The sequence below is a fragment of the Myotis nattereri genome, assembly GCF_964212035.1.
Source record: "Myotis nattereri genome assembly, chromosome: 9".
Classification (NCBI taxonomy): domain Eukaryota; kingdom Metazoa; phylum Chordata; class Mammalia; order Chiroptera; family Vespertilionidae; genus Myotis; species Myotis nattereri.
Genome location: NC_138084.1, coordinates 35178792 through 35204284, shown reverse-complemented (window position 1 = coordinate 35204284; position 25493 = coordinate 35178792). Strand labels below are relative to the sequence as shown.

Genomic DNA, 25493 nt, shown 5'->3' with positions numbered 1-25493 from the left:
GTTGTGTTACACAGTGGGAGTCTGAGCTTTGGAGTCAGACAGACTTGTTTCCAAATCCCAACTCTGCACCTTACTAGCTGTGTGAGCTTGGCAAGTCACTCTGTGCTTCCGTTTATTTAAAGTGGGGCTAGTACCCCCTGGTTGATGTGGGTTTGGTAAGAGTTGAGGAAAAGAGCTTATTCTATATAATAAAAGGCTAATATGCAAATCGGACCGGTCACTATGATGTGTGCTGACCACCAGGGGGCAGATGCTCAATGCACGAGCTGCCCACCCCCCCCTTGGTCAGTGCACTCCCACAGGGGGAGTGCTGCTCAGCCAGAAGCCAGGCTCACACCTGGCGAGCACAGCTGCGGTGCGGGAGCCTCTCCTGCCTCCATGGCAGCACTAAGGATGTCCAACTGCCGGCGGGTGCCTAAGCTGTCAGTGGGACATCCCCCCGAGGGCTTCCGGGCTGCAAGAGGGCGCAGGCCGGGCTGAGGGGCCTCCCCCCCCGCAAGTGCACAAATCTCATGTACCGAGCCTCTAGTATGAAATAATCACACTGTACCTGGCTCATAGTAGGTGTTCAATGAATATTAGTTCTCTTTCCTTCCTCTCACCCTTTAAATCCTAGCAAGACTGTCACAGGGAGGGCGCAGCTCTGCCTAGGTAGGCCTTTCTGTTGCAGGGTGTGTGTTCCCTCTGGGAAAGGAGGTCCCATAGACATTAAGGGGGAAAACAGGGCCCCAGAAGCATAGATAAAGCAAAAGGGTGCTGGGTGGGAACTTGTGCAGGTGGGGTTGAGCCTAAGTCCTATGGCTCAGGGCCTGAGAAATCTGCTGACCCCTGCCCACCTCCAGCCACCCCCCGGGGGACCTGCTGGCCTGAGGCATGGGCCCTCCCCCATTGTCCAGCCAGGATGTGTTCCATCCTGACCCCTATTCACAGGAGGTGGTGGGCTCTCTCTGCCTTTTGCACCTTCTCCCTCTTCAGGGAGGCCCTGAATTATGAGACTGGAAAATGTGGGCTGTTTCCCTGTGGCTGTATTTGCCACATCACATCACATCACTGAAATGTGCCGGTGGCCAACTTCTTCAGATACGAGCACAGCCACCCACTTAAAATACTCTTCCCCAGTGGCTTAGAATGTCCCTCTGAGTGGCAGCAGGTCTCAGAGCTGATCACTAGTGACAGCAAAAGTGGGTGAGAGATTCCACAGTTTCCTAACCACCCCCCTCTGATACCCTCTCCCGGTGACCCCTAGGGGCTCTGCCATCCCTGGGAGAAAATGGCCCCTGTGTTTCTTGGTTTTTCATTGGGAGAATTTGGAGGGGGGGGGGGGGAGTGTGTGTGTTAATGACTTAATATAAATGACAGGAACAGAACCAGGTGCTGGAAGGTTCATGGTAGCCTCTTCAAAACCACTCAGGATTATGGCTATAAACTTTCATGACTTTTTCTCTCAGAAATATATCTTTTTATTGAAAAGGCCAACATTTATATCTGGGTTCATATTCCAGTTCTTCTATTTAACATCTATCATGGCTTTAACTTCCCTAAATTCCAGTGTCCTCATCTGTCAAGTATTTACCTCTCAGTATTATAAGGATCAGTAAATAAAACACATAAAAGCACCCGGTATGCATTCCAACAAACGGTAGGTGCTCATTAACGTAGACCAGCGATTTTCAATTGGTGAGCTGCAAGAATTTTTAAAATATGCAATAACTGACTATTTAGTCAGGGGCACTGGCCACTTTCCCCTTAGATTGTCAAAATGAAAACAGCCAACACAAGAGCCGTCAGGGATGAATGCCCTGCCTTGAACCATAAATACTAGTATATAGGTCATATAATTGGTCATGTTGCATCTTATTGGCCATGTTGCATAATAAAGTTGTGTCTGACTGCTTAATTCTTGGTACTAGAAAAAAATACATATATATGATTTTTTAAAAAGTCACTTTGAGCCGGGACCGGTTTGGCTCAGTGGATAGAGCGTCGGCCTGCGGACTCAAGGGTCCCAGGTTCGATTGCGGTCAAGGGCATGTACCTGGGTTGCGGGCACATCCCCAGTGGGAGATGTGCAGGAGGCAGCTGATCGATGTTTCTCTCTCATCGATGTTTCTAACTCTCTATCTCTCTCTCCCTTCCTCTCTGTAAAAAATCAATAAAATATATATATATATAAAAAAAGTCACTTTGAAGCAAAAAAGAGGTAATTACTATTATTATTTTTTGCAATTCAATCAAAATTATACCTATTTTTTTATCACATTGGCAAAATATATATTTTTCGGTATGCCACAGAATTTTAGTAATTAGTTTAGTTTATGTGTGTGCCATGAAATGAATAGGGTTGCAAATCACTGATGTAGATAAATGAACGAATGAGAGAAAAACACAGAGAAAATCCCTTTTCAAGCAAATAAAACTCATCTTCATACTTGCAGCTCTTTGCTGAATCTTATCTTCAAGTATTTGTGCTTCTGTTTATATTCCCCAAGTCTCTCCTTGGTCATACAGTTTTCATCCATAAATTTGTTCATTCAATACTGAGCACCTACCCCATGTCAACACAGAAGTCCCTGCCTTCCCAGGGCGCACAGTCTTCTAGACACTTCTCCTGGCCTCCACGTTATGAACTTCTGATTCTGCTCCCTGGGCCTCAGAAGACCCTTCTCCATTGGTCTTCATCATTTCTCAGCATCAGGCAGAACATCTTCCCTGGCACTAACCTTAAGAGATGTCGCAGAGACGGTGGCACCTATACCCTGCTTCCTGAACGGGAAACTCCAAGTCCACAGCATATTAAATACTGAAATGAACTGGACAGGGGGTCCCAATAGCTATGATTTGGAGAAAATTATATGCTTTCCCATCTGTTTTCTCCATCTGTAAAATGAGAGGTCTGGGGTGAAGCAGGGCTAAGAAATGGGTCTCAGGTACAGTGCTCTTCCAGTTGGTTACCTGCTGGAAGTGTTGTGTTATCTCGAGTTCTGAGGCTCTATCTGGGCTGATCAGGAGAGAACTTTCATTGATGAGTGCTGTCTGCCGTAGGCATGGTGGTGGGTGGATGGCAGTGTGTGTGTCACATGTTTTTGTCCCTGATCTACAGGAGCTCAAAGAACCCTGTGAATTCTGCCATTTATAATTCTGTGACTCAGTGAAATTGCTTTCCTTTATCTTTGGCAGGAGGCCTGTCTTAACACACAACATCTTCATGGGTGGTCTAGCACCTTAGCCACCATCACCTGAGAAACTTTCTCAGTAACCTTACAATAAAATAAGCATATTTACTGATGGGTCACATTCACAATCAATAAATGACTGCCTCCTGCCCTCAAAGGCCCAGGAAATTAGGTCAGAAAGGAGAATTTACATTTATTGAGCACCTATTCAGTGCCAGGTACCTTCCACACATTGTCACTTATTTCTAAAACATTGGCCTTGGGGCAGTCACTAAATCCTCCTGAAACAGAGCAGGAGCCAGTGCTCAGAGCCGTGAATGAAGCTGCCCACGGAGCAGAGACTCCAACCTGTGCACTTCGGACCCCAAATCTCACTGCACCGTGCTCCCTGAAACATACCCAGACGTCTCGTTTATTCTTTCTCTCCCAGGAGGTGGCGGGGAAAAATGAAACCGACAGCAGGTCTAGACAGAGCAATGAGATCTGGGCAAACATTTAGGTGACTCAATCCCTATCCATCATTTTACCTACTTTGGGATGGGACCAAAGTAGGCATTCCTGCCTGATTTAGGAGGCCAGCTTAGTTCATCGGATCTGGGGCATGACTGCAAATTCTGTGAGAGCATTAAACTGCATCCCAAACCCCAACCTGATCTAGTCCCCTTCCCCTGACCCTGACTTTGACCCCAGAGGAGCGCGAATGACCAAGGCCTCCACTGGCACTGGCCTCTGGCCCTCCTCCCAAGAAGCCCTCCCTACCTCTGGTGGGAATTTAGAAACCACCACCACTACCACCACCACCACCACAAACCGTTTCCCTTCAGCCCCCACCTGAGCCCTCAGGGGTCTGCAGAGCCTCACAGGCATGTGGGAGGCCTTTGGATTCCTCTAGGAGACCATGGGGGGCAGGGGTTATAAGGGAGGGGTGGAGTGGGACATAGAATCTTAATGGTCAAAAAAAACAAAAACCAAAAAACGTATCTTTGGATCCCAGAGATGAATCTCCCAGGTGCAGCCCGAGCCTGTGTACACTAACCCCGGGCCAGTCTTCAGCTCGCTGGCTAGAGGCTGGGTGTCGGCGAGAGCCTCTGAGTACTGGTGTCAGTTATACTTCAGACACCCTGGGACTGTGGCTGCCACCTGCAGAGGCAGCCCCTGGGACCGGGGCTGAGGAAGCACCGCTTTGACCAAAGGCGGCAGAGCCTGGGGATTGTCACACAGCCCTTCAGCTCCAGTGTGGGTCCTCAAGTCCCCTCATGCCTACAGTCATGGAAACCAGAGGTTTAAAAGATGTCCCACCTCATGCTCCACTGGTGGGAACGTCCAATGGTGCTGTCACTGTGAGACAGTCTGGCAGTTCCTCAAAAATTGCCCAGCAATTCCATTTCTGGGTATATACCCAAGAGAATTGCAATCAGGGACTCAGAGAGATATTTATACATCCGTGTTCATAGCAGTGTCATTCACAATAGCCATGAGGTGGAAATAACCCAAGTGTCCATGGACGGATGAATGGAATCAAAATGTAGTATAGATATGTATACGTATGTGTATGTGTGTATGTGTATGTGTGTATGTGTATGTGTGTATGTGTGTGTGTATACACACACACACAATGGACTAGCGTTCAGTTTTAAAAAGGAAGGAGATTCTGACACATGCTACACCATGGCTGAGCCCTTGTGCTGAAAGACAAACACTGTAAGAGTCCATTCACCTTAGGTACCTAGAGTCATCATAGTCATTGGGACAGAAAGGAGAAGGAGTTGCCAGGGGCGAGCAGTGGGGAAGGGAGGCAGTAGAGAGTTATGGTTTCATGAGTTCAGTATTTCAGTTCTGCAAGATGAAAAGATATTAGTTAACAACAATGGGAGTGTGCGTACTTACTACTGAACTATATACTGAAAAGCGGTTGGGATGGTAAACTTTACGTTATAAATATTTTATCACAACTTTTAAAAATGTTCCTTTAAGAGCATGGTCGCCACGCAGGTTACGTGAGGGAACCCTGGTCAGATCCAGGCACGGCGCCTGGCACGGAGCAAGGGCCCAGGAATGGCAGTGATTCTCTTCATCACCATCTGTTACTATTATTGGCATTATTACTGAGCCCTTAATCACGTCGCTGACGGCTGGTTTGAACGGTTAACCGGGAATGACCCTGGAAAGGAGAACGAGGCAGCTCTGGAGAGGGGGCGGTTCCCTGGGTCACTTTCTGAGTCACAGTGGCCACATGAGGAAACACTGTGGTCCTTGCCATTATCTTACAAACAAAACAAGATGGTCTCGCAAGCTCGGTGAGTTCTTCAGAATGATGCCAAAGGTCAAGGAAGGGCGGGGCCCCGTGTCTCACAGCCAGATGCCAAGGCCGCATGCGCCTGCTGTCCGGGCTGGTCTGGAAGGACCCCCGGGCTCCGAGAGCAGCGGACAGCCACAGACCCGCCCAGGGTGCTCCTCAACCCCGGCTCCTCAGGCACCGCAGACACGGCTTGTTCTGCAGCCGCCAGCCTAATGAGACTTCAAGTTCAATCACTGTCACTCCTCTGGCGGCCGACTGGCACCACACAAAGGCAGGGTGCTCTGTTTCTAACTAAAAGGTTCCCGTTTCCAAGCCCCGAAGCCAGGCCTTTTGAAGGGCACAAAGGACTCAGCAGGATTAAGCAAAACTCCGCCCCCACCAATGTATCTGCCACCCAAACCCCGTCTTCCTGGCTCTCTCCCCCGGGGGCTGCCCCTCAGGGCGCTATGCATATGGCACGGGGTGTGTTAAAGCACTCCAGATGCGTGGGGTGTGTTCCTAACTCAGCATGTGCTTCTAACTCCTTGGCTGGGCTCTCAAAGACCTTCCTGATCTAATCCCTGCCTCTCCTAGCCTCACCTGCTGCCCCAGGCATGCTCCCACCCCTGGGATCCTAAACTGCAGTGTTCCTCAAACGTGTTCTTATTTCCACGTGCTTCCTTGACTTTGAACAAGGAATACTCTTCCTCTTCACCATCGAGAATTCCTAGCTAGACATCATTCAAGATACAGCTTAATTGCCACCTCTTCCAGGAAGCCTGCCAAAACAGGGTCTGTGGGTTTACTTGCAAGGGGACACGTGAGCCGTCCACCGTTTCATGGATGCCAGCGGGAGACATGAACTCCTGGGTCGAGGACACAGGACTTGACAGCACAGAAGCAGCAGGAGCTTTGTGTTTTCAACGGTGCCCCTGCCCCCAGCGCCACCGTGGGGCCCAGGTGGATGCTGTGCCTGCAGAGGGGGTGCATCACAGCTGAGGAATGTCAAGCTTAGAGAACCCAGGCTGTTTACAGTGGACCCCAGGCAAAGGAGGACAGCTCTCTCTGCCTTCCTTCCCAGGCTGCTTGAGGTATGATGGTCTGGAACACAAGGGCAGTGAATGCCTCTGCTTATGAAATGAGCAGAAGCAGCAGAGACCTGAAGGATCATCTCCCAACAAGTCTTCCCTGGCCACCGGGTCGTGCACCCGCCACGCCCTGTATCGCCTCTGCCTAAGGAATCACATTGGAATGGTCTGGTTTGGGGTGCACCACTAGCCTGGGGGCTCTCTGCTGTCAGGGACTGTCTCTTACATTTATCTGCCATTCATGCAGCAAGTGCTCAATGGATGTGCAAATCAATGCATGTGTTGAGTAACTAATCCTGGGAATTTTGACAGCCATAGTTTGGGGTAATCGAATGATAACAATGACACTGACTGACTGCTTGCTCTTGCACCCTAGGCGCTGGGTGGTGCTTTTCACCTGGATTATTTTACTTTATCCTCATGACAACACTATATGGAAGAGGCATCTAAGCATGTGTGTGGGGTGTTTGTGAAGGTCAGGGGAGAAGGAAGGAGGAAGTCTGTCTTTTGTGTTTACAGGGGTGGAGGCAGGAGCCTGCATGTCACCATCACCTATTCCTGGTGTGACTCACAGCCCATCAGCCACCTCATATGGACACAGGAACTTCACACCTTCCTAATCTGCCCCACACAGATTAGGGGACAGATGGCGTTCGGTCTTGGGAACAGCCTGGAATGCCAAGCTGCCCTTTCACCATGAGAAAGGGAGGAAGGGGTGAGATGAATCTGTGGAGAATTCTATCTTTGCTACAACTTACGATTCTCCAACAGCTAGTCCCCTGGACCTTACTAATAATCACAGAAATAGAAATAAAAAGAAGATATAAAGAATCACCCACTGTAACACCCACTGTAGGGGAGGGTTGGTGAAATAGTCTCAGAAATTGTTGCTAAGCGTAAAATTACTGGTATCACTCAGTGGTTGAGTGTTGACCTATGAACCAGGAGATCATAGTTCGATTCATGGTCAGGGCACATGCCCAGGTTTTGGGTTAGATCCCCAGGGTGGGATGTGCAGGAGGCAGCTGATCGATAATTCTCTCTCATCATTGATGTTTCTATCTCTCCCTCCCTCTCCCTTCCTCTCTAAGTTAAGTAAAAATATATTTTTTAAAAAGAGTGAAATTACTGTAACCTTTCTAGAGGAAAATTTGGCAGTATCTCTCAAAATTTTAGATATACAGCCTTTGACTCAGCAATTTCATTTCCAGGATCAGCACAAAAGAAATACTTACAATATTGTTCAAAAAGGACAGATAGGTAGATAGATAGATGTTTATAGCAAAACTGTAAATAATTCACAAGCTCTTTTTAAAACATTAAAAAAGTGTAGACAACTATGAAGGAAAAAACCTCAGCAAATTTCAATTCCTCCAGATATACTGCTATGAATGATTTAGTATATATTTTGCCAAACTTTTTATGCAAACTTTTTTCTAAAAATGAAATATTTTTATATACTGTATATATAAGGTATATTTTACTTAATATAGTATAGATAATGCTTAGCAATTGCTCTTTTTTCACTTAACATTTTTCAAGACATCCTGTTATACCAACTTATATGAGACTCATTGATTAACTTCACAATATTTTGATTTGGATGTGGAATTATGTATATTTAATGAGTTCCTTCTTTTTAAAAAATATATATACATATATATTATATTATTGATTTCAGAGAGGGAGAGAGAGGGAGAGAGAGATAGAAACATCAATGATGAGAGAGAACCATTGATGGGCTGCCTCCTGCATATCCCCTACTGAGGATTGAGCCCACATCCCGGGAATTGAACCCTTACCTGGTTCATGGATTGATGGTCAACCACTGAGTCATGCTGGCAGGGGATGAGTTCCTTCTTGAAGGAGATTTAGGTTGAGGAGAGTCCACTTTAATAGAGCCAGGTTATAGCTCAAAAGAAATGCCTACATCTACTTATTGTTTGGAGATTGTTTGTTCATCTCTCAGAATGATCCAGAGCTCTTCAATTTCCCTATAATTTTTTCCTACTGGATTAGGCATGAAGTTCCTTATACTTGGCCAGATATCACAAAATCAAATATAAATCTATAAACACAGATGTGCCCAAATGTCTGGTGATAGGACTGTGGAAATGCACATTCAACATAAGACTATACCATCACTCTCATCACTCTTAGAACCACTAGTCAGTTGTTCTCTGTAGAAACCAGCATACACCCTGCCAACCAGAGGCCCATCCTGGCATTTGCCAGCACCTATTCTCTTGTCATTCATATGGTCCATTCTTTCTTCTGTTTGTGTCCCTAGCACCCAAACAAGGACAGCAGGCAAGTCAACCCTGTGGCTAGGAACACGGAGCTCCAGGTCAAGTGCAATACTCCGAGGGGGAGGCCGGGCTCTGGGGAGCCTAGCCCAAGGCTTCGAACTTCCGTGGAGGAAGCCTGTGGAGTCCTTAACCATACCCTCAGCTGCTGTGCCCATTCATTCTTTTGGCAGTAGGTTGCTGGGAACCAGGGGAGAAACCAATTAGAACCCAGTTTTAAATACTTTTCAATACTAATGAGCCCTACACAAAGAGCTTTTATAAACCTTGCCTAACTACATTCTCACTCAATTCTGGGAACCGGGAATTATTAGCCCCCTTTCATAAATGAAGAAGCAGACTCATAATGGACAGAGCTTATAAGGGTCAGGGGAGGGCTTTGACTGAGTTTCTCTAATAGGCCCAGGCCCTCCCTGATAGCATTTCTGTTAAACCCCCAGTGACTTGTCATCATGGCGCCCTCTGCCACTCTATTAAGTTGATAACAACAACTCCAGCTTCAGAAATCAGGGCATAGAAGCAAACAAAGCCAGCACCCCACCTGGCTGGGGGTGGCTGGGAGCGTGGAAGAACCTGAGGTCTCACGGAGAAGGCTGTCATTCAACACCCTTGCTCCTCCCACACTCCTGTTGGGTCTCCCTGGACTTTGAGGGGACAGGATACTGTTCATGGGAAACCAACAAACAAGTCCTGAGACCTTCAGCCACAGTTTACCTCCCACCCCTCCCAAGCTTCAGCACAAATGACAGACCGCATCCTCGCAGCAGAGACGACGTTTGGTTCACACTTGCAGGGAGTTCCATTGTCACTGTCACTGTCCACTGTGCACTGGGTGGAGTCAAAAAGGCCCTGTAACCCCCATCATGCTGTGGGACAAGGAGGTCTCGGGGGTCACTCAAATTGCTCCAATCTACATGATTTTGGTAGTGAAATTTGTCTCCCTGAAAGTCTTGACCAAGATCTTGGGAGTTGGTTGTAATAGAATGGAACCCATAGGTTCAAATGAGGTATGTTCAGCTGGAAAAACAAGTGGACCTACGGTTCTATGTCATATTCTAACGCAAACACGGAAAAGGCAACAAATGTGAGCGAGGTGCTAAGGTCGGTAGCTGTGAGCTGTATTTTAATGAGAGGACGTGTCCCTTCACAATGGTGCCTTGGCTAATTGGACCGGATTCTTCACCTCTGGGGACACGGTGCTATAAATAAAAGCTTCCCATTGATGCATAATGGCTTGTCCGCACTCCAGCTCTCCTCCTAACCTCACCCTGCACGAAAGCAGCACCACATCAGTCAGCCGCCCACTGGCCCATGAAGGGAGACAGGCGAGGGCCCCGCACAAAAGCCCCACAGAAAGATGTCGGGCCACATCGCCATCGCCAGTGCACTCAGGCGAAATAACAAGCTGCATGTCCTCTTCACCTCTCGCATTTGAATGTAGAAACAGACCAATACCGTGCACATACTGTGCTAAGTTTTCTAGACAGGCATATAGTATGACTGTCTGTAACTTTCCACGGGCCTCCTCTGGTTACCATACATATTCATACACATACCAGCATTTGAAGAAAGGAAAATGGGGGTGGGGGTGGGGGGGTGGGGGTTGGTGGTGGTGCTTGGTGATTATTTTTAATTGAATTCACCTGGGAATTTTAAATGCTGGAAATTTAGCCCCTGTTTGCAGTAACTGAAGATTAGGACAGCGTATGATTTTCGTCCTTTTGAAAGGCAAATCTCCCTTTTCCATTTAAGAGGAAGTTTCTTCAGGGTGGAATGCATTTCAGAGCCAACTGTAGAAATCATTAAGTTATGAAGCTATGGGGTGTGACAGTGGTGACAATATCGACCCTTCGCACTCCTTTGAAGGAGTCTCGTGTTTACAGCTTCTCCCTCGAGACAGGATCTTCGTGTCTCTGCAAAGTTGATGCTGAGCCCCCATCCCATTGTGTTAGGACCACGGGGACCCAGGAACCAGAGAGCAGCTGAATGGAAGAATGCCGTGGGCATCTGAAACTAGATCTTACTTCTCTGACTTTCAGCAAGCCACTCTGGCAATGAATGAGGCTCTGAGGTACAGATGTCCCTGTGTCTGAACATGATATTCCTGTCACAGGCCGCTTGAAAGTCTATTCGCTGAAGACCCGTCGGATTCTCCAGAAACTGGACAGTCAAGCATCAGCTGCCCAGGACTCCCTTCTAGCCGATCAAATTGGAATTTATTCTCATAGAGAAACTCAGTGAGTTAATACGCCAAGGGCCTGAGCCCAAATCTAGAAAAACTTGGTGAGTCTCTACCTTCTGGGTTTTGGGGATCTATCTCTCCCTGCCAACCTCCTGCACCCTCAGGACCACAGGGTTCCAATCACGCACTGCACAAGGGTGCTGCACAAACGTCCAGCGTCACACGGTGGACATGGGAGATGGCAACGAAGGCGTGGAGATTCTGGGCCCCCAGCTGAGCCTGAAGTAAGGACACATGGACGCACAAAGCCATGCACACTCGGGAAAGCCGGCACAAACTCACTGGGAGCAGCACACACGTGCAGGCTCTCTACCCAAGCACACTCTTGGCATCTTTGAGATCTTGTCTCTCACCGGCTCACCACGATCAGAGCCTTGGTTCCCCCATCACAGGGCTCAAAACCTGATAGTCGTCTCCCTTGGGGGGTGCAGGGGAGAGCGTGGGAGGGATCTGAATGTGCCCATGTGCTCATAGCCAGGGCGGCTGCCCTCTGGGGAGCTCCCTGGAGCAAACCTCTATCATTGTGCCATCATTTGCCCTTTTTTATTTTTTAACTTGAGGACAATGCTTTTTTTTTTCTAATTCACAGCCCGGTGAGTTCTGTTTCCCCTGCCCCTTCCATTCCATGGCTTCTGCACAGGCCTTCTTCCCTCATGGGGCCCCACACGGAGACGTAAATCTGGAATATCCTAAAGCTTTTCCCTCCACACCCTACAGCTGTTTGCTTTTTTGTTTGGCTTCCCTCTCTCTCTTCCCACCTTTGAGAACCGGACTCTCTTCCCTCCTGACCTTAGTGTATCCTGTCTTCTTGTTTCTAAGACTTCTGTACTCTCTGAGTCGGGAGAGCTGGTGAAAATCACTGCCTCCCTTGAAGCTGGGGAAACCGAGGTGACTCAGCTTGTAAATGACAAAGTCATGCTTCTGGGCTTCACCACCTGAGTTCCTTTCATTTCACCACACAGCTTGTCCTGACCCCAACCCCAGGTCCCTTGAATGGTGGGTCACTGGCACCAACTGGACCCCCCTCCCCCACCCCTCAGCCTGCAGTACGTTTTCTGAGCTCTGTGCCAAAATCAAAGAAGCACCCATCGACACCAACCATGTCAACGCCACCTCCCCAACTATTATGAACACACCAGTTCTCTCCTGGGGATAAGGCCAAAAGAGGCAGGGAAAATTCTTGATCCCCCTGGAAGGCCAGGAATGCGTCGCGCACCTCAAAAGGGAAAGGTCTCATAGTCCGGAAGTTTGCATAAGGCACCTGGGTACAGAGAGGCTGGTCCTTGCAGTCTCCACAAAGGGGGCACACTTCACTGTGGCCCATGCCTCAAGGCAGTGCCTTGTCCGTGCCTCATCAGGCATCTGCATCTTAAGCCAGCCACTTCTCTGAGAAGATAACTGCAGGCGAGTCACTGTTGGCCTGGGAGTCGGGAGACCAGTGACTCCAATTGGGTCTTCCTTTTGAGAAATGATGCCCCTTCCAACTACAGGACCCTGTAATTCTATTGAAAATGCCTTTGGACTAAACAACAGGCACCTCAGTAGCAGGCATATCACGAGGGGCCAGAGCATGAAGCCTGGAGTGGGAGGACACCCTTTTCCCTTTAGGCCACTGGGTTCCACCTAAGGTTTTCTTGCTCTCAAACTGCCTGATCAGGGCTGAAATTATACAAGGCATGGGCCAGGCCACAAGCACTGGATGGCCAAGTCTTACGAACAGTGTCTCTAATCAATGCACCCGGTACTTCCTTATTCCCTTTTCAAGGCTGAGATGGAGCCATCAAATGACAACTGAATTTAATTTCTCTGCTATTTCTGATGCAAAGTGCAGAAATGTAGAGCCTGTAACCAGAATGCATAGGTCTGGTCAGGAATTAGATGATCTTGGCCAAAATGAGGCAGGAAAAGTGCCTGAAAGTGCCTGCCTCGTGCCCATGGTCTGGAGCCTGGGTCACCTGTGGTAGGTACACCAAGATGCGTGTGCCTTGGGGTGTGAGCGCAGGGGAGGTGACAACTCACGTGGTTCCTTCTGCCGCCTTCCTCTCCCACAGATGTGATCACTGTCTCTGAGAAGATGGTTTGTACAGTCTGGTTGTTGGTGATCTACAATAAACAGACGCAGTGAGTGTGAAATAGAAGGAACTCTGGGCAAATTCCACAACTTTTTTTCTTTCTTCTGTTTTCTGAAGCAGGGGCATCCAGCCAAGCGGACAGACTGGCCCTCCCCCTTCCCTTCCCCTCAGATGAGCAGCCTCTCCTCTGAGCAGTGACCATCGGTGTCACAGAGTCTGCCTCACACGGCTGCTATGTGGAGTGATGAGGTGGTCTGTGTAAAGCACTCAACACAGAGCCTGTCCCCCAGCAAATATCCAGTGTTCACCATTTTTATCGTTCTTGGGGCTCATCACTTGAAATTCAAGGCAGACTTACTTTCAACAGCTACAGTTCTGGGTGTCTAATGGAACGTCTTTCATGAGAAGCAAGCAGGTTTTAGCTACAGCTGCCCCGCTCCTGATTCAGGTGAACTGTTTTATTTTATCAGGAAGTACGTAAGCCCAGCCGGCGTGGCTCAGTGCCTGAGCATCAACCTATGAACCAGGAGGTCACGGTTCAATTCCTGGTTAGGGCACATGCCGGGTTGCGGGCTCGATCCCCAGTGTGGGTTGTGCCGGAGGCAGCCAATCAATGATTCTTTCTCATCATTGATGTTTTTCTCTCTCTTTCTTTCCCATTCATTTCTTCTCTGAAATCAATATATATATATATATATATATATATATATATATATATATATATATATATATAGTAGTACTTAAATTTAGCTCAATGAAGAACACACTCAGGTCAAAGAAAGGCTCCCCAGGATTAATGAAGGCATCCTTCAGAACAATGGGGTGGCTCTCAGATCAAGACATGGGGCAGTGAATCAATAAAGCCCACACTCAGATCAATGCAGGCAGCACTCAGATCAACTGAATTATCTCTGGGGAGGGGTCTTATGCTTCACTACTTCGTAAAGCTCCCAGGTGATTGCATGTGCAGCCACGTGTGAGAACAAGATCAAAGCTCCGGAGAGCTCTAAAAACTACCCAATATAAAACCTCCGAGGATCAGGCTGGGGTTGGGAAGTGTGACAGGCTCCCAGGTAATCCTGATGCACTACCAGAGGATTTAACACTAGTAGTATATACCTTGCCCTACAGAGGATTATAGTAAATTAGGGGAAAAGATGACATATGTGTGAAACTATTAAGTAGAAGTCCAAGAAAGTCCATGTTTGAGTACCAAAACATGAATAAAAGACAAGGAGTGATAAGAAAATTAAGTACTAAATACTTAATGATAAGCAAAAATAATTTGTATTTTTGGCTTATGTATCAAATATGTAAAGAAAACTTAGTGCTCGGATGGGACTGGGCGCTATAGAAAGGAAGGCGCTGGCCAGGACCGCCCGTACCTTGTGAATTTCTCGGTGCACATGGATGGTGGTATTGCCAACCTTGGTTTCCGTGTTGGTCTCATTGTGATAGCTGGGAGGTAAGTTTGCCAGGTTCACTTCTGACGACGTTTTAGCAGCAGCTTCTTCTGCCTCCATCTATTAAATCAATGGATTAAATGAGCACATTTTTTCCCTCTTAATACAAGTCAGAGTTGATTAGGGAAAAAGAGCCATGGAGATGTAGAGTACAGCACAGAAGACAGCCAATAGCATGTACATGCTGATATTCCTATTTCATTAATGTGGCCGAGGAAGGTCAGGACATTTAAAAATTTAAAGGAATTCTGATAGTCAATAATCCTATATAATAAAAGGGTAATATGCAAATTGACCCTAAGGGGGAACGACTGGTTGCTATGATGTGCACTGACCACCAGGGGGCAAACGCTCAATGCAGGAGCTACCCCCTGGTGGTCAGTGTGCTTCCACTGGGGGAGTGCCACTCAGCTAGAAGCTGGCTCTGTGGCAGTGCTAAAGATGTCCGACTAATGGCTTAGGCCCGCTCCCCATGGGGACATCCCCTGAGGGCTCCAAGGCAGGTGGACATCCCCCGAGGGCTCCAAGGCTGCCAGAGGAATATCTGGCTGCCAGCTTAAGGGACCAGGCCTAAGCCATCAGTCGGATATCCCCCAAGGGGTCCCGGACTGCGAGAGGGCTCAGGCTAGGCTGAGGGACACCCCTGAGTGCATGAATTTTCATGCACCGGGTCTCTAGTATTGTAATAACTACGTATGGTGCCAGATGGGCACTGGAAATATCAAGGGGTCACTCTGTAAAGTAAATGATTGTCTTACCACTATGCTGTACACCTGAAACTAATACAAAGTAGAATTGACTGTAAACAGTAATTGAAAGAAACTTTTTTAAAGAAAAATGAACCACTTCTCTTTTCCTCTTTGCAATTGCAAATAATGGTAATAATGATAGGTGCCTTTAGCTGAGTACCCACTAGGAGAAGACCCTTCAGTCTGCAGGTCGTCGCTCTATCCACTGAGCCAAACTGGCTAAGGCAGCTTTCTCTTTTTCTGTAAAATGAGGGATGATCCATTCTTGCTGAGCAGATTTAAGAATTAGGATCACAAAATCCACGTGCCTGGTCCAGTATTTGCCATCAAGCAAAGGGGTAATAAATAGCTACTTTCACAATACTGCCCTTTTGGAAAGCAGTTTTAGAAGCTTTCCAGCGAATGTTTGGGTAGAAGTGGAGAGAGCAGGTATCTCTCATGTGTTTGAAGAGTTTGCTAACAAATGGAGGAAAATGGAATGAAGATAGGAAACAGGCCCTGGCTGGTGTTGTTAAGTGGTTAGAGTGTTGGCCTGTGCACTGAAGGGTCTTGAGTTTGATTCTCAGTCAAGGGTAAGCACCTGGGTTGCAGGTTGATACACAGTCTCGGTCAGGGTCTGTGCAGGAGGCAACCGATGGATGTGTCTCACATCGATGTTTCTCTTTCTCTCCCCCTTCCTCCCTTACACCCTCTCTAAAAAATCAATGGGAAAAATATCCTCGGGTGAGGATTAACAACAACAAAGGATAGGAAACAGAATGGGCAAAAAAAGGATTTCATTTTCTTGTAAGAGAGAGAGGCTGGCATGTTTAGTGATAGAAAAGATAGAGCTTGCAAAGTGTAGGAGACTTCAGATGCTACAGAGGCGATTCCCCACAAGGAGACGGAATGTTTTCATATTTTAAAAATTCTCATGGGAATCCGAATCCTCCAGCTTGGTTTTCAAATAATTGACAAGTTACCAAGTCTAGAGTTTGCTTTGGGCTGAGCAGATAGTCTTTTCATAAGACTGCTCTCTCAACCAGTGGTTATTTCAACAGAATGAGCTAACAGTTCTTTAATGGCACCACAAACTAAAAGTACAGTTTACAATGGAAAGTTCAACCACAACTATGGCTGCCACTAGCAAGGAAAACTTAGGCCTGAAGCAATAGGACTTGTTTCATAGAGGAGGAATGTGAATGTTATTTAAAATGGCATTTATGGTTGGTTGAATCTGTGTGTCTGTTAAAAGGGTACAGAAGGAAAAACTGGAGAGAAAGAAATCCAGGTTTGGTACTGGGTCCTTCCTAGGAACATTCTAAAATATGCCAGTTACAGAGAAGGCAATGAGAGTGTGGGGGTAGGGAGTAGAGTAGTTTTATCCTCAAAATACATGTATCAGTAATATATAGAATAATAAGATAGAAAAATAGGAACGGCCTGGATTAAACCATTTGAAGATTTCATTCCCCCAATAATGATATGATGAGTAGAGTTAATTTCATCTTCCCCCCTTGGAGAAATCAACAGCTTGAGTCAGCTGGAGTATTTTAAATGGCAGGAAGTTCTCAGCAGATTCATGATGCAACTACGTAAACAGTTAATACATCTGGCCCAGTCCTTTGGTTCTTACCCTGGACAACAAGTAAACAGCAACTGTCCTGTGTTTATGAGATTTAAGGGGCCCTCGGGCAATCTCTTTAAAAATAAATTAACATCAGTAGCCACAATCTATTGAGAATCTATTATATATTGGCCATGGTGGTTCTTTATTTTTATTTATACTAGTACTACTAATATGATTATAACAAAAGCCATTATTTATTGGTAATGAACAATCTCCCTTAATCCTTACAACAGCCTCATCAGGACTGATACATTATACCAATTATATCTTTTAAAAACATATATTTTTATTGATTTCAGAGAGGAAGGGAGAGTGGGAGAGAGAGAGAAAAATATCAATGATGAGAGAGAATCATTGATTGGCTGCCACCTGCACACCCCCTACTGGGGATTGAGCCCACAACCTGGGCATATGTCCTGACTGGGAATCTAACCAGACCTCCTGGTTCATAGGTCAATACTCAATCACTGAGCCACACTGGCCAGGCCAATTATACTTAAACCCATTCTATATGGTCAGATAACTTCCTTTACTGCATCCTCTCATTTAAGTCTCTCCTTTATCCTAAGGGGGACATTTCCTCCATTCAGAGCCTGGATGCCGTCACCAGGAAGTGACAGAGCTGGAGTCGAATGAAGGAAGCTTGGTCCCCACGGCCTGTTCTCCTGACACCAGGTGTTCAACCTCTCTCTCAACCTGTCCCCACTGCTAGTGAGGACACTCTTTAGGGAACAACCACTGAGTGGGTAGCAGTGGCAGCCAATGTCTCCCTGGTGGCAAACTTCAGTTAGCCCATCTGCACAAGTCAGACAGAGCCACGGCCAGAGGGAGGAAGGCTGGTGTGCAGGCAGAGCCAACATGGACAATTCCCATAGCGTGGATCCTGCCATTAAGGTCCCGCTGAGCCCCGAACTGCTCTGATCAATGAAGAGCCTGCAGAGGCCCTGCTGCTCCCCCCTCTCCCTCACCAGGAGCTACCATCGGAGGACCACGCTACACGGACAGGGTCACATTGAATAAAGACATTGGTGACCTAGTCAGTTTCACTGAGGATCCATGTGCAGGAGGGAAAGTTCTAGAATCCAGAGAAGGAAACCAGAAGCATCATGAGCTCGATTTAATTTGAAGGTGCAGCATTGGGAGACAGTGGGCCTAGGTGACTCCCCTCCCTCTTTAGTTGTTCGATGTCATGATTCTTGTGCTTTCACAGGAAACAGATGGTCCGTGGGCTTAGGAACCTGGGCCAGGCAGTGAATGTTCAGGTACTGATGCCCGTGCAACTGCCCCCCAATCCAGTGTCCCCCTCCCTGAAAACTCCAGGTTGACTGTTATGGAAGGAAGGGGATATATCCCCTAACCACACAGGGTGGGTGGAGAAAGCAACTTCTCCTGATGGATCAGAGCCAGCTCCGGAGGCTTTGCCCAAATGGATGTGAAGACACCTGACCCATCAGCCTAGACATCTGGTCTGTTGCTAACTCCTTCTCTCCAAAGACAGCCTGCAGACAGAGCTGGGACCGACAACAGTGACTGTGCCCACCCACCCCAGGAACCAGGGGTCGCTCCCCACCGCTGTGCCGGGAGAGTTGGGCCAGCTGCACCTCCTGGCCTGGCAGCCCTGGCAGTATGGTGTCCCTACCACAGAGGATGCCAACCATAGTGTTTGGACCTGGGAGGTGATGGAAGAAAGAACCCAGGTAGTTTTGCCTAGGTACTTGATAGCTGATACTCACAACTGCTACATATTATATACCAGGTGCCCACACAGATCCTGGCATTTAATTACCACAGGAATATTCTGAGGCACAGAATATTAAGGGATTTGTCCAATGTCATCCTGCTAGTGAGAGGCAGAAGAGGACCTGGAGTCCAGGGCTGACTCCAAAACACGCTTGGGGTGGAGGGGGGTTACTTTTCCCATTCCCTCTCCTCCTCCACCACCACCCCCTGGTAAGTCTCACTGCTGGGCTCAGGATTCCAATGTCCCTTCTCTGACCCCATGGCACTAGGGGAAGCCCAGACAGAAGATTAGCAAAGCTCAGGCTCTTGGTCCCCACATGGCTTCCTCGCTGTGTCTCAGGAAGATGACACAAGCTCAAAGCCCAATGGACATCTGGAACCTGAGATGCCCCGAGCTTCCTGGGCCTCTCAGCAAAACCGCGAGGTTGGAATACCAGGGGCCTGGCAAGCCCCCGTGACAACAGGGGGAGGGTAGCCTGCCGACAGGTGGGTGGGTCCGGCCAGAGGCTCCCCGGCACAGGCTCAGATCCCGTCTTTTGGCCGAAAGGCGGACGAGGTGGGAGTTGGGATCACCCCGAGCTGCCTCCAGGTTCCTCCGAATCTGCCGCCGGCCCTTCCCGGCCCCTGGGCGGAACCGAGGACCCTGGCTAGCGCTCCGAGCCTGCTTCCTCCCGCCGCCCAGTCTCCCCAGAGCCCTCCGGGCGCACCCACCTCCTCCACCGCGCTGCGCAGTTTGTGCTGCGTGTCCTCCATCAGTTCCTCCACCTCGCGGAACATCTCGTTGAGGGTGGCCTCCTCCTGCGGGTAGCTTAGAGCCGGGCCAGGCTCGACCGGAGCCGAAGTCGGAGTCGGAGCCGGCACGGGGGCTGTGGGGATCGCTGCTAGCAGCAGGCACAGCAGGGTGCCCCAAGGCCGCCCCATCTCCACGCTGCGCCCAGAGCCGTTGCCTCCGCCTGTGTCCAGGAACCGCTGTCAGAGTGCGCCCACCCCCTCGCCAGCCTCACCGCCCCGCCCCCCCGCCCCGGCACCGAGTCCCGGCCCGCCCCCGGCGCCCCTCTTCCCCGCCTCCCTTCCCCCCGCCCCGGGAACGAAACGAGTCCCCCCGGGATGCAGCTCCCTCGGAACCAGACGCAACCCCCGAATCCAGCCCAGCGCCCCAGCGCGCGGATCCCCGCCGTATTCCTCCCTCCGTTCTCACGCACAGGCTGCGCTCTGCCCCCGCCCCTAGAGATGGCCCCCTGCCCAAGCACCAGAACCCGGGTCCCCTAGGCTAGCGGCCCCCAGCTCACCCCACCTCCTGGGCTCAGCGGGCTCGAGCCCTGCCCTCTCCTTGACCAGGTCAGAGCGCAGCTCTAGTGCGGCCACCGCAACCCTACCCCAGTCCCACTGAGGGGGTCAGCGCGCAACTCCCCGCTGGGTCGAACCCGAGTCCAGCGCCCGGCCCCTCTCCCAGCCAGGCGTGCCAAGCGAAGCCATCGCCATCCTCGCCGCTGCCCCGCACCCACCCGACTGGACAGAGCTGTGCTCCGGACGGGACCTGCCAGGCCTCGCCGGAGGCCGCCGCGGGGCTGCGGGCGCTGGAGCGGCGCGGTGGGCGGGCCGGGTGCTGGAGCGCCGTGGGGATGCCGCAGCGCGGGTACCGAGGGAGCCCCAAGCGCCCCGCCCGCAGGCCCCGCCCCCGGGGAGGGGCCGCGCCCAGCCCTTCGCCATTGGCCAGCTCGGCGCCGGCGACCCCTCGCCCCAGGCCGGCCTCCTCTGCCTCCGCGGTCCACGCTGTTGGAGGCATCGCCTTCCCTGAATCCCAGGGGCCCCGCAGCATTGTCATCTCTGTCCATTGTCATCTCTGGCCTGGATTCTGGCCACAGCGTACCGAAGGGGCACGGGCAAGAGGTTGTTCCTGCGTCCCACCTGGCCCCCTCCCAGCCATCCTCCACTCAGCATGCAGCCCTGCAGGGTGAAATCCCAGCCCCTCAGTTTGGGGTTCAGGGCCCATCAAAGGCTGACCTTTATCAGGCTGCCATGGTTGATTCCGTACTCCAGCCAAGACAACCCACTTGTAGCTCCCGGAATAGGTCAGGAGAGTGCCAGCAGGCCTGTTGAGGAGGGCAGAGTGGTTAATGCCAGTCAGCCGCAGCCAGGCTGCCCGTGAATCCCAGCTCTGCTCTTTGAGACCTCCTCTAGCTGGCCAAGTTACCAGGTCTGTCTGCGCTCCAGTGCGCGCCAATGTAAGATGGAGGTTATAGTTGTAAGTGTATCTCATGGTTAACAAGCATGCTGCGTGTGGGAATCGTGCGGCCCCTGTGGGTTGTGTGTTGGCTGTCATAATGGGAACAGAACTGACTTATTCACAGCAGTCTCCCCAGGACCTAGAACAGGTGGCAATCGCTATATTTTTTAAAGTTATATGAGTGCCTAGATCAGGGATTACTCACACATTTTTTAAAATATATTTTTATTGATTTCAGAGAAGACGGGAGAGGAAGAGAGAGATAGAAACATCAATGATGAGAGGGAATCATTGATTGGCTGCCTCCTGTACTCCCCCTACTGGGGACCGAGCCTGCAACCCAGGCATGGGCCCTTGACTGGAATCGAACCTGGGACTCTTGAGTCCACAGGCCGACGCTCTATACACTGAGCCAAACAGGCTAGGGCCTCACACATTTTTTTTTTTTTTAATAAACAAGTGTTTTATGTGTCAAACCTCCTCCTATTTCTTCCTATTACTCTTCCCATCTGGACATTGCCCCAGCACCAAGTGCTTCCCCACTGCAGCCCTGCCTTGTCATGATCTACCTGGTCACTGGCCCATTCCCCCCTGCTCCCTCTTCCCCCCACCCCCAGGAGCCAGGAGCTTGCTCCCTTTTCCATTACCAGAGCCATTATACACTCTTGGTCCCTGAGAAACGGATGGGCTTTATAACAACAGCTATTGATATATCAATACAGCAACACCACTACTGGGCACTCACTATGTGCCAGGAACAGGCGTAACTCACGTAATTCTTAACCTCTGAGGTTGGTAGTGCTATTTCTATTCCCATTTTGCAAATAAGGGCACTTTCCTAAGGCCGCATAGTGATGGAACTGGGATTTGAACCTAGGAATCTGGCTCCAGGGCCTTCACCCTTCACTGTCAAACTCCTCTGCTATAAACCTGGCTGGGAGGTGTTGTGTGTAAAGATGCTGACTGAAGCAGGAAAATGGATAGCCTGGGATTTCTACAGACAACAGAATACAGCAGTTAAAGTAATGAACAATATTTCTAAGGCAACAACATGGATAAATCTCAAAGAAACATAATGCGGAGTGGAAAAAGGCAATTTGCAAAGTGGTATGTACAGGATGCTATTTGTGTGTATTTTGAAAACACAAAACAACAGTACATATTGTTTATGGATGGTGCAAATATAGTTTAAAAAAAAATATCCAGAAATGTGCAGGCTGCCTCTAAGGTGGAAAGCAGGGGAAAAGATGGGGACCATCTTCAGTTGCTCTTATAACTTTTTTATTTCTCTTTAAGAGAGAGTGTGTGGAGGAGTTCTGTAGCAAAAGGGTCCAAATAGTCACATCTGTTTAATCATCACAGTTGAGTAGTTACATGTGGGTTTATGGGTGTGTCTGTTGTATTGTTTCTGGTGTATTTAAAATAGTCTGTGAAAACACTGAAACAAAACAAAACACAATGCAAAAGACAAGCTCCCCACCCCCCACTCACAAAACAAAACAAGAAACCTCTTATGGCCAAGCAGACTTTTCTTAGGTCTGTTCTTGACAGAAAGGCTCACCTCCCAAAGGCCCAGGGGTGGCCTCCATCGCCACGAGGTGAAAGGCAGGAGTGGGAGGGCCCACACAAGGCTCAGGTGGAGGGCATTTCCCTTCATGAAAGGCCCTCTGTCTGCTTGAATGGTTGGGAGCTTTCCTCCTGGGTGGATGGAAGCTGGAGCCAGTTAATGGCTCTGGGCAGCAGATAAGGCTTATCTGTTCCCTTTCCAGGGGAGGGAACAGTACACAAACAAGGCAACCTCAGAAATCCAGAACTTCTGGGCACTCAGTCGGGATAGGTGACTAGTATGCACTGATTTTTTTTTTTTTTTAACATTTTAACCATTCAGAATAATTAATTAGACCAGGGGAAGTTTGCTTACACATTTCTCTCTTTTTCTTTCCCTTCCATCTTAAATAGACTGAACTAAACATAACTTGGGAAAATGTGAAGAGTAGGCTGAGAGATAACACACCTGCACAGCTATTTGATATCTGTGTTCCCTGCCAAAGTGCAAGCCATGTGAGATTGCACGGGATGCGGATGCTTGTCCCTGCGACCATCTACAGTCCAGCCGGGGCTTGCAGAGAGTTAGCGTTTGATGAGGAGATGCTGAATGAATGAGGAGACTGCCAGAGGCGGGGATCCTGGCCCACAAGGAATCTATAGTCTATGAAAAAACAGAGAAGTAAGCAGGCAATGCCAGGACAGTAAGATGGAGGAAAAGACAGAGAGAAACTGGCGATAAAGGAAAACAACAACAAATGGGTGAGGAAGTACAAATTGCCAGGTATACAAATAGCCACAGGGATGTAAGTATAGCACAGGGAATATAGTCAATATATCAGTAACAACTTTGTGTGGTATCAGGTGGGGACTAGACCCACCCGGGCGATCACCTGGTAAGGTATGTAAATGTCTATCCCAGCCGTGGGCAAACTACGGCCCGCGGGCCGGATCCGGCCCTTTTGAAATGAATAAAACTAAAAAAGAAAAAAACCCCGTACCCTTTTATGTAATGATGTTTACTTTGAATTTATATTAGTTCACACAAACACTCCATGCATGCTTTTGTTCCGGCCCTCCGGTCCAGTTTAAGAACCCATTGTGGTCCTCGAGTCAAAAAGTTTGCCCACCCCTGGTCTAGCCACTATGTTGTACAGCTGAAACTAATATAATACTGTATGTCAATTGTAGTTGAAAATAAATTAAAAATAAATACATACATAAAATAAAAAGAAAGTAACAAAAGCTAACTCCAGAGCATCCCTGGGGGTTGTCCATCCCTGGGGCCATGAGCCCTGGGGGGGAGTGGGGCATTGTGTGGTGTCCACATGGATGACCTACCGCTCAGTCTGTTTACATGGACTAGATTGGAGATTGGCTTCTTTCTTGACTCATCAGATTCTTTCTTGGATTTTGAGACTGGAGCCACCATTCAGTTGCTTGAGGACAGAAGTCAATATGGAGAAAGTCAGAGAGAGAGAGGGAATGAGGGGGATGGGACATTCAGAGAAGTGAGATTCCGGGAGCCTGAGAGGGGGAGGGATGGGGCAGTCACGGGGGGAGAGCAGCTGCCTCACTCACTCCATGGTGTCATTCCGGTTCTTGGTTGTAATCTTTTGTGAAGCTGAGACCCAGCTGCACCATCTGCCCTTAGACTCTGGGAGATGCTTTTGGATTCTTCCCTTTCTGTTGGAGCTGGGTTTAGTAACTTTCTCTTACTGGCAACCGAACTGTCTGGGGTGGGGCCGCCTGTATTTTAACAAGGCAATCCTTTTCAAGGAAGGTTTGCCTTAGAGAAGATGACTGCCACACTCTGAGTCCCATGGATTAGAAACAGAGGGCCACAGATCCTGTGGACAGGGAAATGCCAGCCAAGGGCCTACTCCCCGCTGCCAGAGGGCCCCTGACCCCCCAGTGCCAGCCCCCGATTTCACTGAGCCTTCCCAGGTCCTGCCTGGAACGGGTGATTGTTCTGATGAAACTGGTGCCAAGATTTTTCTGAATGGAAACTCCATCTGGCTTTGGAAAGAGTGTTCACGTGGATTCAGGGTTTCCATGAGTAACAGCCACTGAATATCCAAAACACACACGGACTTTGCCAAGTTTCCGTGGGTGGGTGAACAAAAGCGACCCAGAGGACCGTATTCCTGACCATCACCCTGGGAACACGGCTTAGGAGGGATGAGCCCTGAGCCTGGCTGTCTTGCTTTTTTTTTTTTTTAATCCAGCAGGTGGATTCATGCTCTGCACTGCATATGCCTGCATGTGTGTCTGCAGTGGAGGAGGATGACTAAGGAGCAAGAGAATCTTGGTGGATCCAATGCCAAAAAAGGGAAAGCACAAAATTGACATTTTAGGCAACTGTGGAGGAAGAATGTGCAGAAATGTGTTTCTACCCAGTTCTCTCCATGGCTGGGGGGACAGCACGCTGGGTCCGTCAGAGAATCTCCCGTGAAGCTCAGTAAGCACTGCTGACGCCTGGGTGTCCTTTGAAGAGGCTGACTCAGTCAGTGTGAGGTGGGGCCCCACAGGCTACACTTTGGAGTGGTCCTTGCTGCGGATTCTGTTCTCATCAGGTCTCAACTAAACGTTCTCCTCCCACCCCAACAGGCTCCCCGCCCATCTGGGGACCCGTGTGGTCAGGCCGCAGAGCTTCTTTCCCAGGATGTGGTTGGAAGCAGCTGGAGGAGTGGAAAGAAGGCTGAATGGAGCCCCACAGTCCTGGGTTTAGGTTCTGGCTCTGATCCTGACGGCCAGGGCCTGAATAGCCCAGGGTTCTCTAGCTAACGGACATGTTAGTGCCCGAGCCGCAGGGCCCCGAGCTCACACCTGCTATCGCTAGGAAGATAACCTGGGAAGTCCCGCAGGGATGTTTGTGAATCTGAGGTTTCCAGTCACCTTCACTACCATGATCTCCAAGGCAGTGGTGCCGATCTGATGAGAATGAACGAAGATGCAATAAGTAGTGTTTCCAACTGCCTGACAGGGTGTATCCAGTGAT

The 25493-nt window shown here is 49.2% G+C and overlaps 1 protein-coding gene across 1 annotated transcript in view; it reads right to left on the bottom strand.

Moving 5' to 3' along the window:
- DKK3 (dickkopf WNT signaling pathway inhibitor 3) overlaps positions 1 to 20352 on the bottom strand; it is a 38406-nt gene extending 18054 nt beyond the window's left edge. Inside the window, exons 1-4 of the mRNA XM_081098899.1 lie at positions 20226 to 20352; positions 19432 to 19673; positions 14545 to 14682; positions 13107 to 13190 (exon numbers count right to left, since the gene is read on the bottom strand). Coding sequence (XP_080955025.1) covers positions 13107 to 13190; positions 14545 to 14682; positions 19432 to 19641 — 432 coding nt within the window. The 5' untranslated portion in view covers positions 19642 to 19673; positions 20226 to 20352. The remainder of the gene's footprint in view (positions 1 to 13106; positions 13191 to 14544; positions 14683 to 19431; positions 19674 to 20225) is intronic.
- Positions 20353 to 25493: the final 5141 nt, after the last annotated feature.